At 41.4% G+C, this 15,771-nt stretch overlaps 1 protein-coding gene across 1 annotated transcript in view; it reads left to right on the top strand.

Moving 5' to 3' along the window:
* MAP3K9 (mitogen-activated protein kinase kinase kinase 9) overlaps positions 1-15,771 on the top strand; it is a 147,235-nt gene that overhangs the window by 103,019 nt on the left and 28,445 nt on the right. The window contains exon 6 of the mRNA XM_029598754.1: positions 1,496-1,736. Within this exon, the coding sequence (XP_029454614.1) occupies positions 1,496-1,736 (241 nt within the window). The remainder of the gene's footprint in view (positions 1-1,495; positions 1,737-15,771) is intronic.

Here is a 15,771-nt window from a genome sequence, read left to right on the forward strand (position 1 = left end):
ATCGCACAGCTTAACACAATTGAAAAAGGTGTGTTTATTTTCAGCATTAAAATTGTGCAATATCGTGCGTTATGGCTTTGCACTTTGTGAAGCCAGCCCATTTTTGCGGAAATCCTGCCCATGACTCCTCCCCAATCGCTCCCCTTTAAAAAATTTGCATTGCACCATGCTTTGTGGTGCTTATCACATAAGGCGTTTTTCGCATGCAAAAACGCCTTAAAGCGTGGGAAAACACCATAACGTGATTTGATAAATGACACTAAGTTTGGTCGGGTCAAAGAGCTGTCCTAAATTTAGCCGGCTATATTCAATAGAGTGGCTGCACTATTGCATATACCTCCAAAGTTAGTCGGATACGTTTATCCAGCTGAGGGGGGGTCATTTATCAAAGTGCTATATGGCATTTTCGCATGCATTAAGGCGTTTTTGCATGCAAAAAATGCCATTAACGCATGTGAAAGCACCATAACGTTTGGTGCGATGCAAATGAGAAAAAAGGGGAGGATATTGGGGTGGGAATTTTGGCCAAGTGGGCTGGGCTCACGGTTTTGCAAAGCCATATTGCATGGCTTTAATGCAAATTTTAACTACACCTTTTTCATTTGCGTGGTTGTGATGTTTTTTGCACATGCTGTTTTGAGCTCCTGGAGAGCTAGCCAAGCTATCAGGGCCCTCCTGGGAGGGGGGGGGAAAGGGGGGGGGGGAGAGAGAGAAAGAGAGAGAGAGAGAGAGAGACTGACTGACTGACTGACTAGCTATGCTGCCCTCAAACTAGATTGGTATTTATATCTCTATGGGAGGCCCACCTAGTCACTCGAGGTGAGGTTTAGGTATTAGTATAGGGGTTAGGGGCCATTTTGCCATTCAAAGTGAGACGTACGAACAGAACAGTGCTCTCTTGTGAAGATTTGATGACCTTCGGAGTGAGGAAACTCACCCAAAGATGAGATTTGTGCAATGTTCTCTCAACCTAGCTTAATGGACTCTCTACCTGGGTAACCTCAAGCTAGGTTGAGAGAACATTACACAAATCTCATCTTTGGGTGAGTTTCCTCACTCCAAAGGTCATCAAATCTTCACAAGAGAGCACTGTTCTGTTCGTACGTCTCACTTTGAATGGCAAAGTGGCCCCTAACCCCTACACTGATACCTAAACCTCACCTCGAGTGAATAGGTGGGCCTTCCATAGAGATATAAATGCCTAGTCTCTGGGCATTATATTCTCTCTCTCTCTCATTGTCCCCCCAGTGGTTATATGTAGGACATACATCATTTCTGGCACTTATCGCAAAGTGTGAAAAAGTTATTGCAATTTGTGCTAACATAGCGCTTTAGGTATTATTTCGATAATCTGCCTATTACCATAAAACACAACCCTTTTCCTATCGCATGCGATATTTAGTGCATTTTGATAAATCCAGGCCTAACTTTGCTAGCTGGACTGTGACTGAAAACCAGTAGCTTCATGATGCACTGTTCCATTCTTCCAATTCAGGAGCTGTGCACGTGGGAGGAAGAGTTGTCCCGAGCTGCCCTGGAGCAGAAGAATCATGAGGAGCTGCTGCGGCAGCGAGAGCAGGAGCTGGCAGAGCGGGAGATCGACATCCTGGAGAGAGAGCTCAACATCATCATTCATCAGCTGTGCCAAGAGAAGCCCAAGGTGAAAAAACGCAAGGGCAAGTTCAAGAAGAGCCGGCTCAAGCTGAAGAATGGCAGCCAGATCAGTCTTCCTTCAGGTGAGCAATATTGGTTCTTTCCAGTTCAGTTGAGACTTGTAGCTGTTTTAATTCTAATGCCCATACCGGCACTCAACCATTTGCACCGACAGCCTGACTGTTTCAGCAGCTCATTTGTGGTTCTTTATTAAAATGGCAGACTATATTTCTTATGCAGAAAAAAAATAATTTTGTTTACTGACCTCAAGTACTTGGATGTAATCTGCTTTGAAGTGCCTGTAAAGCAGAATACAAATCAAATAAATACATGCTATTCTTCCATTTGCAGCATGTTTGCTAGTGAATGACTCTCTATGCTGTGATTACTTAAAAGAATGCTGTTAAAATCGGCTCTCTCGCCTCCCTGGTCTGGCAGGGGTTGGCGGTACATTGATTCCAGCTGGGGCAGATGCGTCATACTGATTCCTGCTGTGTAGCAGAAGGTAACATATAGGGCGAGGCAATCCAAACACTACTGGAATTAAACTGCAATTTTAAGGAAAATTCAAGTAATAAAGCCCCCTGGTTACTGCAGCAGCTCAAGGGCGCATTGTGCAGCAATGGATAGAAAATAGTATGGCACACATTTTAAATAATTTGCATGTATTTGCATACAGCGATACAATGCTTAATGTGAACAACATTCCAATTTTTATTGAAAATCAAGTTTTAATTGTTTCATGAAATAACTTTATCAACCTTTTCTGTCTAAAAGATTTGTTTTCCTTTCTCCATTTTAGATTGTCTTTTTTTTAAATTTACTTTTCACCTTTTTCTTTTTGCCACTTCCTTTCTTCTGCCCTCTTCTCCCACCATTTCTCTACTCTCTCTCCCCCCTCCTAAAGTTTTCTTTTCCTTTCACGAGCCTCGGCTCCCTGCTTTACCCTTAACTCCCTGCCATTTCCCCTCCTGCTTCTCCTCCTTTCCTCTCCCTTCTCTGATACCCCTCCATGCAGACTGCGCGCCCCACCACGTTGAAATCCCTCCTTTCATTTTTACTCTCTCCCTTCATTGAACAACCAATTACCCAGCCCTTTCCTCCCCAGCCACAGTAAGAGAACATATTGAAGGGCTCCTCCATGGCCAGATGAGGAAAAAGATGAGCGGCACTATTAAAAGCAAAGCTTTAATTCACGCGTATGCAGCATCAGTCACATGCACAAATGCACAGGCAGAGCCTTGGCCACAGATAGCGCACCACAGCACAGCACTTTAGTCTCTAGTAGGTAGATACTGGGAATCTTTTCTCCTTCTGCTCGTTTCCTGCTTCCTCTCCTCTGCTGTCACCGAGTCTGCTCTTTATGGTCCTCTGCTGCCAGATCTCCTGTTATCAACCTGAGTGGGCTGACATTCCTTCTGCCACAAGGTCGTCTTGTCTCGTTCAGGCTGTCACGCCGTAGGGTTTCCTTTTCTCAGCTCATGTTGATCACTGCCACTGCCGGGTCTCGTCTTCTTGCCCTGTGCAAAGCTCTGCTGTTGCTGGCTCTCTTATGCTCAATTTCATGCCAGCTGCTGCTGACTTTGCTGCCAGATCTCCCTTTCTAGGCACCTTCAGGACACTGTTGCCACTAAGTCTCCTATTCTGGGCCCATAGCTACATATTCTGTAATGTCTTTTGAGAAAGCTGTGGTTTTTTTGTTTTTATTTATATTTTATTAATTTATATAATTATCATGACATATACAGTCAATTACATTACGGATATCTATTTGTTCTTTTAAAGAATACAATAATCATTTTACATCACTTCCAATAAAAGGTACATAAACTTTTAGATATCCTAATTACCATGAAATTTAACAGACATCCAACTTTCAAAAAGGAGCTTAATATTAAAGAAAAAGTTTTAAATACTTGAAAGTATAAGCTTTTATAATTCTTAAAACGACAACATTCTTAATCACCTTTATTCCCCATCATCTTCTTTGCTTCTAGAAATGTTTTCAAATCTTCTGGTTTGAAGTATATATATCTACTATTTTCATACCTAACTAGACACTTGCATGAATATCTAACCACCAATTGAGCTCCCACTTGTTCAGCAAGAGCTTTCATTTCTAAAAACTGCTTGCGTTTAATTTGAGTTGCTCTTGTTATGTCTGGAAAAATCCAGATTTGATGATCTTGGAATTTCACTGTTCTATTTCTAAGGATCAGTCGTAAAACATTGTCCCTATCAGAGGGAAATACAAATATAACTAAGACCGTTCCTTTTTTCTCTATTACATCTTCAGTAGAAGATTCTAACACTTGGGATATGTCTAAAGATGGAACCTGCTCTTCTAGGAGATTACATTAGTTGATTTTATAAAGAAAGCTGTGTTTTAAATGCTGGAGATGCATCGTAAAGTACATAACTTGTAATGCATAGCAAACCCCTGCACAGTACTGCCTCATCTTTAATCCAGAAAACGTGTTATCTTGTCTAGTTTATCTACAGTACTCTTATGTGCTGAAGTCATTTCTTCCATTCTGTGCCTAACAAAATCATGTTTGGTGCCCCAATAAGAAATAATTATTTGGTGCACTCATAAAGTGTGCTAGGAGTCAGTAAGACTTGTGTGGTGTGGTCTAGTGCTGCAAGGTACAGGATGGGATTGGACTCTCTTGATAGGAATTTTTGGCAGCTAAAGAACTTTTCTTTTTTTTTTGGAGGCTTCATTTGAAAATTCTTTGCTAGTGGCAGAGCAATGATTGTTTGGGCCCCAGTTGAACTTGGTCAGTTAGTCTATCCTTTTTCCATAATTCATGGAAGCCATGCAGGGGTGGATTGTGGGAAAATAGTGGCCCGGGGGATTTTTCTCCATACTGGCCCATGGGTACCCAATTACACATACAATTTGGTGAGTCACCAAATACAGAATAAAGGGACCATAAAATATACACAGAAATAAACAGACAAACTGAACTGGAAATCACAAGAAGTTAGACTGTATGTAATGCAGCAATGGAAAAACAGAAAATACCATCATTCCTCATAAAACATCAAACAATAAAATCAAGAACTATAAAACATCACAATAAGAAAATCATACTAAAAATATATATTTCAAAACTGCTGATGAATAGAACCTCCAGTAATTTAACTTAGGGAAATTTTCAAAAATTTGTATATAACACCAATAAAATATTTCAAAAAGAGCAGACATCAAATAATATTCAATAATTAAAACTAATAAGGATTTTAAAAAGCCCCTGCTGTCCCCTTCTGTGGGAGCTCTTGATTTCCAGTCACCCTGATTTTGTCGAGGATTAGGAAGTTATCCTCTCTCTCTCACACATACTCACATGTCCATTCTCTCTCACACATACACACTGACCCCCAGGCACATTCATACTCTTATATCCACCATAACCTCTCGCTCTCACGGACACTGACACACTCTCAGGCTCTAAGACACTCTCTCCCCCTCTGCATACAAACTCTTACTCCCTTGGATTTTCTCATACACACTCATGCTCTCACACTCACTGGCTCCCTCACATACACACACACCCAGGCAAGCTCCCAGTCATTCTCACTCACACACACTGACCCCCAGGCAGGCTCCCATTCATTTTCACTCCACTCCCTCCCCATCCCCCAGGCATGCACACATTCATTCTCACACACACAGACCCCCAGGCAGGCACCCATGCATTCACACACATACACCCCCAGGCAGAGTCCCATTCATACACATGCACACACTAAAGGCAGACCCCCTTCTCTTTTGCCAGAAACCTCGGAACCTCTCTCATTCCTCTGCTGCCACTGTCACTGCTGCCGCGTGGCTATTGGGGAGGCACCGATTGCTGCTACTGACACTGAAGCTCATTCTGCTGCCTCCTCTGTGCAGGCCCCGTGGGCTTCCACTTTCTCCATGCTGATCTCGTACATTGTGAGATCCGCATAGAGAAAGTGCTATTCTTGCACATTCCCAAAGATTACATGTGCCAATCACTAAAAAGTAATTTCTTTTTTTTTTTTACCTTTGCTGTCTGATCTTAGTTTTCTAATTGGTTGGTCACAGGCTTTTTTTTCCACCTTCCCTTTCTTATTTTTTTTTTTTTTTGCCAATTCCTTTTATATTGTCTTTTTTTCTGTTTCTTTTCTCTCCATCTTCTTCCATCAAACACACAGTCAGGTTCTCATTCTCACATGTATTTCTCTCTCTCTCTCACACACACACAGGCTCTCACTGTCACATGCTCGCTCTCATACAATCATTCATACACACAGTCTCTCTCTTGCACATGATGTCTGACTCTCACACACACAGGCGCTCTTTCTCACTTCCACATGCTGTCTTGCTCAAGCACAGGCTCTCACTGTCACATGCTGTCTCTCTCACACACACACAGAGGCTCTCACATGCTGTCTCTGCAAACATTTAGGTCCTCACTCACACACAATCTCTCAACTCATCTCATACACACACACACACACTCTACAGACCTTCAGCCTCTCTCTCACCTCTGGGTCTCCTCTTCGCGGGTCGCCACAGGATGGGCTCTGCAGCGGCCCTGCTACAGGGCCTCTTCCTCTTCTCGGCCCATAAGCGCTACTCTTCTGCACGCGCTGATGCTCCTCCTCCTTCCTGCCCACGCGGCTCCGACAACGTTTACTTCCGGGGCCGCACGGGCAGGAAGGAGGAGGAGCATCAGCGCGTTTAAACGCGATCTTTTTCTGGCCCTGCCGATCTGCCTGTCGCAGCGCCGCATGAGCCTCCCTGCGCCCGGGGGCATTGGCTCCCCTCGGGATACCACTGCTCGCGGCGGCCCAGGCCTAGTGCTTCCACCGGCCCTGCCCACAGGTTCCTCTTCGGGCCGCAGCGCCAGCAGACCCTCTTCTTGTCTTTGGCTGGGAAGTTTAAAAAAAAAAAAAAAATCACGTGATGGGAGCGACCGGCCCACCAGGGGAAGCCCGATCCCCCAATAGGCCAATCCGCCCCTGAAGCCATGTGAGCTTGTATTGGCTGCCTGCCCAGGCATGGCCTGATCCTGGTGGGGCCACCTTCACTGCCTGGGCCCTGCTTAAATTGCAGTAGCTGCCCCACCCTCCCAGGTAGCCAAAAGGAATTCAGCTGCTGCAAGTCACTGATGCATGCTATTCTGCTGTGTTTGCAGTGTGAGGAAAGCACAGCTGGGGGATATCTGTATCATTTTTAAATTTGATTCTCAGGGGCTATAGCACTCCAACAGGCAGCTAAATGGTAAATACTATATAAGGGGCATGAGTAGGTTAGGAATTGCAGGTCCTTACTATTAAGTAGAGGATAAGATGCAGAAGATCATGTACACATTTATCTGATTGTATCCTGCTATGCATTCTTTTCAGTTTAATTTTATAGCTATAATTTTATTATTTTTGGAGGGACCAGAATATATGCGAACAATAAGCAGGAAATACTATTCTAGTCCAAACATAGGATCCCATGCTTGGCCTTCCTAAGTTGCTACAAAGAATACAACCTAATTATCCTTTCCCAAATGTGTGCGCTTGATCAGAAGTTTTATTTGGTACTGGCATTGTAATGCTTAAAGGATGCCTTGTTATGTTTTCCAAGCTCTTCTTGGAAGTAAATTCTTGTTTTGGCCAATTTCTATAAAATGTCAAGTATAATCTGCATCTGTGTATAATGGCCTAAACTTCAGATCTGGCCTACGAGTAAAGCCTAAATTATTCAGACAAATTCTTCATGCAGCAAATTAAATTGAGCACATCATATTATATTCCAACTGCACTTAAAAGTGGTTAAAATCACTAATGGTGATTATTGTTACATCCTGATTGGTTACTAAAATCCCTGCAATATCCAATAGGCTATCAATCCTATTAAATAACTGGTACTTGGAAAGTAGCACTGGAGCTTATGTCACTGATAAAACTTCCCTTGCTATATTCTGAAAGATAGCCAAGGGATTCCTAAATGCTGTTTTGGTGCAATAAAACCCTTTAACTTACTCAACGTGGATATGGGCAATGCAGTTAATGAGCTCAAAGAAGATATCAAAGGTCTGAAAGAGAGAGCTTCCCAGAATGAAATCCCCATGGGGGAACAAACTGACTCTATTGCTGTTTTCTACAATAAATGAAAAGCATTGAAAAAAGGGACTAAGGATTTTAAAGAACATCAGGCTGACCTTGAAAGTTTCCAAAGAAGAAGAAATAGGGGTTTTGGGGTGCCAGAAAATGACAAAAATAAAGATAATGCGAAAATTCTCAATGACATGATGTAAACTGGCACTCCTGAGCTTAGTGAGAGACCCTTTGTAAACAGTTGTGAACTTCTTTGGGAACAACGGTATATAAAACACCTAAATACAAATAAATGTATTAGATTTAATAGAGCTCAGGACTAGATATTCTTGTTTATATGCAAATATGACACAATTTTCTGATGTTGCTCACTGAATGTGAAGGGTCTCAATTCCCCTGTTAAGCATAGCTAGCTTGTTAGAGTGGTTCTTAGAAAGAAGGTTGGGATATATGTTATTCAAGAAACACATTTCAAATGTGATAGGGAGTTTACCCTTAAAAGAAAGCTTATTTCTCATATTTTCTTTGCTTCTGCTAGAGGGACATGGGGATACTGATAGCTAGGAATTTCCTTTTTGTAGTAGGATTAATAAGGTGCAGGATCCTTCAGGAAGATTTATTTTTGTGATAGGTAAAGTGGTTACTTTAGCATCCATGCACACACCAAATGTTAATCAGACTGAGTTTCTTGCTGATTGTTTCACTGACCTTTTATCATTTGATGAGGGTAGGCTGTTTGTAGGGGGTGATTTTAATTAATGCTTTTTCCAGAATTGGATAAAACTGGTCTGGTCACTAAAGGAATTGAGTAAAGCTGGGTTGTTTAATCGGTCAATAAGCAAACGTGGGCTGGTGGATTCGTGGAGGTATTGGTATCTGAAAAAAAGACTTCACTTTCTTCTCCCCCTCATAATTCATACTTAAGGATATATTTTATTTTTATTGATAAAGGGGCAAAATTGACACTTTGTTTTGCCCACCTGGGCCTAATCGAATGGTCTTATCATGTGCTGACTGTGCAAGAATGTTCATTGAGTATTCAGGTCCAAATATCAAATTTGATGAATGTCTGTTGAGGGATGAGGAAATATGTTTTCCTCTGCATTCAGGCAGGCCAATCCCCACTAGTGGGTTATGTACTTCTGCCAGCAGATGGAGATGGAGTAAGAAGCTGAGGTCATGGATATATAGTCCTGCTCCATCAGCCTGTCAGTATTCTCCATCTCCAGCAGATAGTGGACATGCATTTCTCTACTAGGGATTGCCTGTAAAAAAAAAAAAAAAAAAAAGGAAGATCTGTTGGCCAATTATATAGCATTGCTTGTCTCCTAAGGTGATACCATTGGTTCCTCCCTCAGTTGAGAGCCTTAGTCTGGTAGCCCTGTTCTGGCGTGGACTAAAAAAAAAAAAAGGAATTAGCGGTTACAGGCTGAGAGAGGCTTGGCAATGAAGGTTTTCGCCCTCTCAATTGGGAACCCGTTCCTGCTCTCAGCCAGGGAGGGCTGAACTCGGGTAAAAGTTTAAAAAAAATAAAAGTAGATTTAGTGAGGCTACTTCCTACCAGGTCCGTCTTGGCGTTCGACTTCTTCCACTCACGTCTCTGGGGAGCTTTTTGAATGTGGCAGCAGCTCAGGCCTGGTGGGTTGAGCAGCCCCGCTCTCAGGCTTCCTCTCTGGGCCGCCATGCTAGGCCGCAACAGTTCCTTGCCTTCTTGTATGCCTAAGTCTGTGTTCCCTGTTGTGTGTGTACTTTGTATGTATTTTGTGCGTGTCATTCAGCGTGTCGCTGAGCATGTTTTGTACGCGAGCACCTGCATATTTCCTCGTGTTTTCCTAAGCGCATAACTGTGGGTGTAGTTAAGTGCGTTCTTGCCGCTGCATGTATTTTGAGCACATACTAACCATGGTGCCAGTGACAAAGAAGTCAAAGCACTTAACTATTTGTGCTGCATGCCATATAAGGGCGATACAGCCAGAGCTTTTTACAAGCCTATGTCAGTGCTACCTGGATGCTTGAGGAGATTTACCTCATTTGCAAATTTGATCACGACACTTGACATTTCCTTCTCCAGATCATTTATAAATATATTAAAAAGCACTGGTCCCATTACAGATCCCTGAGAAACTCCACTGTTTACCTTTCTCATTCACTAAAGCTTTATTACATGTGTTAGGGCCCTAATGCACTGTTTACCTTTCTCATTCACTAAAGCTTTATTACATGTGTTAGGGCCCTAATGCATGTGATAAGGCCATATAAAGGGACTTTTCGCAAGCAATATAGTGCTAAATAGGGGGAGGGGTGGGGGAGGGAGGAGTCGTTGGTAGTAGCACACCGAATAGCACCACCTTTCACGGTGGTGCTATTCGGTGCGAAAGCTGGCAGCGAAGACACCACGGTAGTGTGAAGGCTATGGGCTTTCGCAGGCCCACCCCCTGTTTTCGCTGGATTCATCATTCAGCGATGAATGATGAATTCAGGCCTTTGTTTCCTGTTTTTAACCAGTTTGCAATTCACCAAAAGACAATGCTTCCTATCCCAAGACTTTTTAAAATTTTCTTAGGAGTCTCTCATGGGTGAAATGCCTTCTGAAAATCCAAATACATTAAATCTTTTGCCTCACTTTCATGTACATGTTTATTAATCCTTTAAAAAAAAATGTAGCAAATTTGTGAGGCAAGTCTTCCCTTGAATAAATCCATGCTGGCTGTGTCCCATTAAACCATGTTTATCTATATGTTCTCTAATTTTGTCCTTTAGAATAGTTTTCACGATTTTTCCTGGCACAGAAGCCAGGCTCACCTGTCTATAGTTTCCCGAATCATCCTTGGAGTCCTTTTTAAATATCAAGGTTACATTGGCTGCCCGCCAGTATTCAGGTACAATGGAAAATTTTAATGATAGTTTACAAATTACTAGTAATAGATCTGAAATTTCATTTTTTAGTTCCTGCAAAACCCTGGAGTGTATACCATGTGGTCCAGGCAATTTACCCTACTATATCTTCCAGGTTCATCGTGATTTGACTCAATTCATCTGAATCATCACTCTTGAAAAACATTTCCGGAATGAGTATCTCCCCAACATCCTCATTAGTAAACACTGAAGTAAAGAATTCATTTAGTCTTTCTGTGGTGACAATATCTTTCCTAAGTGCACCTTTAACTCTCTATAATCTAATAGTCCAACAGTCTTCCTCACAAGCTTCCTGCTTCAGAAGCATTGTAACAAGTTTTTATTATGAGTTTTTGCCTTTAGTGCCAGCTTCTTTTCAAATTCTGTTAGCCTGTATTATCAGTGTTTTACATTTTACTTGCCAGTGCTTATGCTTTTTCCTATTTTCTTCAGATGGATAAAAGTAGGTTTTTTTTTTGGATAAAATAGCTTCTTCTACCATGCTGGCAGTCTTTTGGCCTTCCTTTCACCTTTTTTTAATGTGTGGAATACATCTGACTGGGCTTTTAAAATGGTATTTTTAAACAATGTTCTCACCTGTTGTTCACTCAACTTTTGTAACTGCACCTTTCAGTTTTTTTCTATTTTCCTTATTTTATCAAAGTCTCCCTTTTGAAAATTTAATGCTAGAGCTGGAGATTTACTTAATGCCCCCCTTCCAGTCATTAAGTCAAATTTGATTGCAATATGACCACTGTTGCACCTCGCACCAAATCCTTCATTCCACTAAGAATTAGATCTAAAATGGCTCCCCCTCTCATCGGTTCCTGTAACAATTGCTCCATGAACTAGTCATTTATTCCATCCAGGAACTTGTCCTCCCTAGCATTTCCTGATGTTACATTTATCCAGTCAATACTGGCATCATTGAAATTTCCCGTTATTACTGATTGCCAGATTTCTTAGCTTCCCTAATTTCTCTTAGAATTTCATCATCTGTCGGATCATTTTGCCAGGTGGATGGGAGTATACCCCCATTGCTATACTCTTCTCCATCACACCTGGGATTTCTATCCATAAGGATTCTACTGTGCATTTAGGGGTAAATTTTATAAAAAAGCGCGAGCGCGTACTTTTGTTCGCGCACCAGGCGCAAACAAAAGTATGCCGGATTTCATAAGATACGCACGTAGCCGTGCGTATCTTATAAAATCCGGGATCGGCGCGCGCAAGAGGGTGCACATTTGTGTACCTTGCATGCGCCGAGCCCTGCGCACGCTGCCCATGCCCTCCGAGGCCGCTTCAAAATTGGAGCGGCCTCGGAGGGAACTTTCCTTCCGCCTCCCCCCACCTTCCCCTCCCTAGCCCTATCTACACCCCCCCTACCTTTATTCCCAAAGTTATGCCTGCTCGAGGCAGGCGTAACTCGCGCGGGCCAGCTGCCGGCGCACCAGGTTCCGGTCTGGGGGCGAGGCCGTGGCCACGCCCCCGGAATGCCTGCGGCCCGCGGCCATGCCCCGGATGACGCGCCGCCGTGACACGCCCCCCAGGAAAGTCCCGGGGCTTGCGCGCGCCGCCGAGCCTATGCAAAATAGGCTCGGCGCACGCAGGGGGGGGGGGTGTTTGGGGTAGGTTTTCGGGGGTTACGTGCATAACCCTTTGAATATCTACCCCTTAGTCTCCTGCAGGATCTTCTTGGTGTTTGGGTACTTGCCAGGTTCTTGTGCCTGGTTTGGACTCTGTTGGAAACAGAATGCTGGGGCTTGATGGACTCTTGGTCTGATCCAGCATGGCAATTTCTTATGTTCTTATGTTTATCCTGTTGGACCTTCCTTTCAAGTTAATCCACCCTATCATTGCAATATAATTTGTACCCTTGTATAATACTGTCTCATTGGTTATTCTCCTTCCACCAGGTCTCTGTGATGCCAATTATGTCTACCTCTTCATTTAGTGCTATACATTCTAACTCTCCCATCTTGCTTCTTAGACATCTGGCATTGGTATACACATATTTCAAAATGTGTTTTTTGTTTGTTGACAGGGTAATTTGGAATCTTTTAACTCCGGTGGTTCTTTATTTATAGGCACATGGACTACTTTTGCTTTTATTGGAACCTCTCTGTTGGGATGCCCTAACTCTCCTGTTCATGAGTATCTTTCGAAGATATCTCCTTGCAAACTATGCACTGCTGAGTGACTGTCAGCTTTCTCCCTTTTTCTAGTCTAAAAGCTGCTCTATCTCCTTTTTAAAGGTTAGTGCCAATAGCCCTGTTCCACCCTGGTTAAGATAGAGCCTATCCTTTCGGAAAAGATTTCCCCCCCCCCCCCCTTTTCCAAAATGTTGTCATCATTTGCTTTTTAAACTAGTCTCATCTTTTTCTGGAATCTCTCTAGGCCCTTGTCAGACCACCTCTGTTCTTTCTGTAGAGATCCTCACTGAATTTTGTGATAATAAAATTAAACTCGTATATAATGAGTTCTCTTGACTTTCACACCTCTATTCATGATTTCACTCTAGAAGCCTCTGCCATTGAGTCTAATATTTCTACTAGCAAACTCTCTGCATTTAACAAGATCTTAGTAGTTTAAGTTTGATTCTCAGACAGTTGTCATCTTTATTTTCCATGGACTTGTTACCATTTAAATTTATTAGAAACCTAGACGTATGTCGTCTTCCTTTTTTAATTGATATAGTTAACTCTAGTCTACAGCAAGGTGGTTTCCTGACTCACTTAAACTAGCAACTGTACGTCCTATTCCCAAAAAGCCTAATGCTGATCTCAACTTAACAGACAGCTGCTGACCTATATCAAATCTTTCTCTCCTTTCTAAAGTCATTGAGAAAGTAATCTTGCTGCAACTCTTCATTTCTTAAAAAAACATCGGTTTACCATCCTAAGCAATCTGGCTTCAGAAAAGGTTTCAGCAGTGAAACTGCTTTAACTGCTCTGCTGAATAAGATTTTTAAACCTAGATAGCGGTAAGGATACTTTAGTTGGTTTTTTGTTACAAGCAGGCTAAGAAAAATAGCATATTTATTCTCAGAACTTATAAGCCTTATATCAAATAATTACACTAATAATATCAGTGATTTCTCTGCTTCATTACTTTCTATCATGGTACAATATTCTTCACGAAAGCTAGCTAACTGCTTAAAATAATTTCCCACACCAACAGGTCTTATTCAATAAATTGGGATCTTTTTAAATCTGTACCGCGCACCAGCTCTCATGCAGAATGTGCCAGGGCTCCATACTTTTCCCTGTTTTATTTAATCTCTGTCTGTCCCCACTTGTTACTTTGGTTGAAAGCCTTGGGTTTGGATGCTATCTGTATGCAGATGTTGTTCAGATTATTAATAGTTTTGACTTGCATTTGCCCAGATGATTATCAGAATTTAATAACTGTCTAAAGTATCAGAATGGCTTTCATCTGTAAAATGAAAAGTCAACCCGGACAAATCAGAAGCCTTATGGTTTTCTAGGAAAGCAGATATTTCAAATTTTCCTGCTCCAAAAATAGGCGACATTCAGATTTGTTTTAAACAAACTGTAACCACATTGGGTGTTAAATATGATCCTTTTTTGAAATTTGATTTTCAAATGTCTATTGTAGTTTGGATATCTTATTATCTACAGATCTTTTGCCGTTTAAAACCTTTTTTGTACTCATGATTTAAGGACATTAACTTGTATGTTAAACTTAAATAGGTTAGATTATTGTAACTCACTTTATTAGGGTCTATATTCTAGTTTAAATTATTGCTTACAGCTAGTCTAGAATACAGTTGCCAGACTTATTTTTGGTAAAGGTAAGTTCAACCCCCCCCTTTTGAAGCAATTTCATTGGTTACCAGTTGCTTGTCGGATCCAGTTTAAAATTGCTTGTTTAACCTTTAAAGCTTACTGTTGTCTTATGTTTTTTGGGGATTTATTTTTTTTTTACTCTTTATATGTCAATTTTTATAATACAATTCAGAAAAATCATGACAAAACAGAAATCTTTTCCATAAGAAAAGAAAATGAAACAATACATTCAATTGGAATATCAATGGAAACTCTAGACCACAATACAGGGGGGCTTTACATTAAGAAAATAAAGAAATTATACAAATACTGTGTGCCTAAGAGATATTATTGTAGCAGTTATGCTGGCAATACAACTATCATGGGTCTAAACGTACAGCTTGTGGAATCTCTCTATTAGATAGGAAACCTTCCAACTGGCAGGAATAATGAAAAACATATTTGTTGCCGTTCCATTTAACATAATACTTGCAAGGAAAACATAAAGCAAAAATAGCGCCCAGAGCTAAAACCCTCTGTCGCATAGTAAGAAATGATTTGTCTTTGTTGAGTGGATCTGGCAACATCAGGAAAAACTAAAATTTTCCCATCTGAAAAAAAACAAGACTTGGTACGAAAAAATATTTTCAATGTTCACGCTTTATCAGACTCTAATACATAAAACACTAACAAGGTAGCAAAAGATTTCACCTCTAGCTGGGAGCTTTGAAGAAGAGCAGTCAGGTTTACATTATCTTCAGAAACTGAGACTTGATTACCAACTACTTCTTTAGAATTAACCTTATCCGGAATGTAAAAAACCTTCACAATTGGTGGAAAAGCTTCCACAGGGACTTTCAGTATTTCCAAATAAAATCTATTTAAAATTTCAAGGGGAGATATCAAGTCCTCTCTTAGAAAATTGAGAAATCTTAAGTTAAATCTTCGAGAAAGCTTGTCTAAATTTTCAAATTGATGCCGAGGCCATTCTTTATATCTAATTCGACTTGACACTGCAGTAATTCCTTGTATTGAACAGTCAACAAGTCAATTTTTCCATTCTTAACATTCAATTTTTGTTCAAGAGACAGATTGTTTCTGAAGACAATCATATTTGGCAAGCACTGTGTCAATTTTCCCAGAGAGAGAACTGCCCAATCCCATGATAGCACTCCACAATGAATCTATAATGATCATGGCAAGCTTTGTCAAACTGAAATCAGAATTTGTAAGCAAAGGTACTGGAGTAGAAGTAAAGTCACTGCCCACATTGCACTGATCAACCTGGTCAGACCCCAGGTTCTCCCCATCAAAAGTAGAAACCGATGCCATTTTGGACAACAGACTACCC

The sequence above is a fragment of the Rhinatrema bivittatum genome, chromosome 4 (genome assembly GCF_901001135.1).
Source record: "Rhinatrema bivittatum chromosome 4, aRhiBiv1.1, whole genome shotgun sequence".
Taxonomy (NCBI): domain Eukaryota; kingdom Metazoa; phylum Chordata; class Amphibia; order Gymnophiona; family Rhinatrematidae; genus Rhinatrema; species Rhinatrema bivittatum.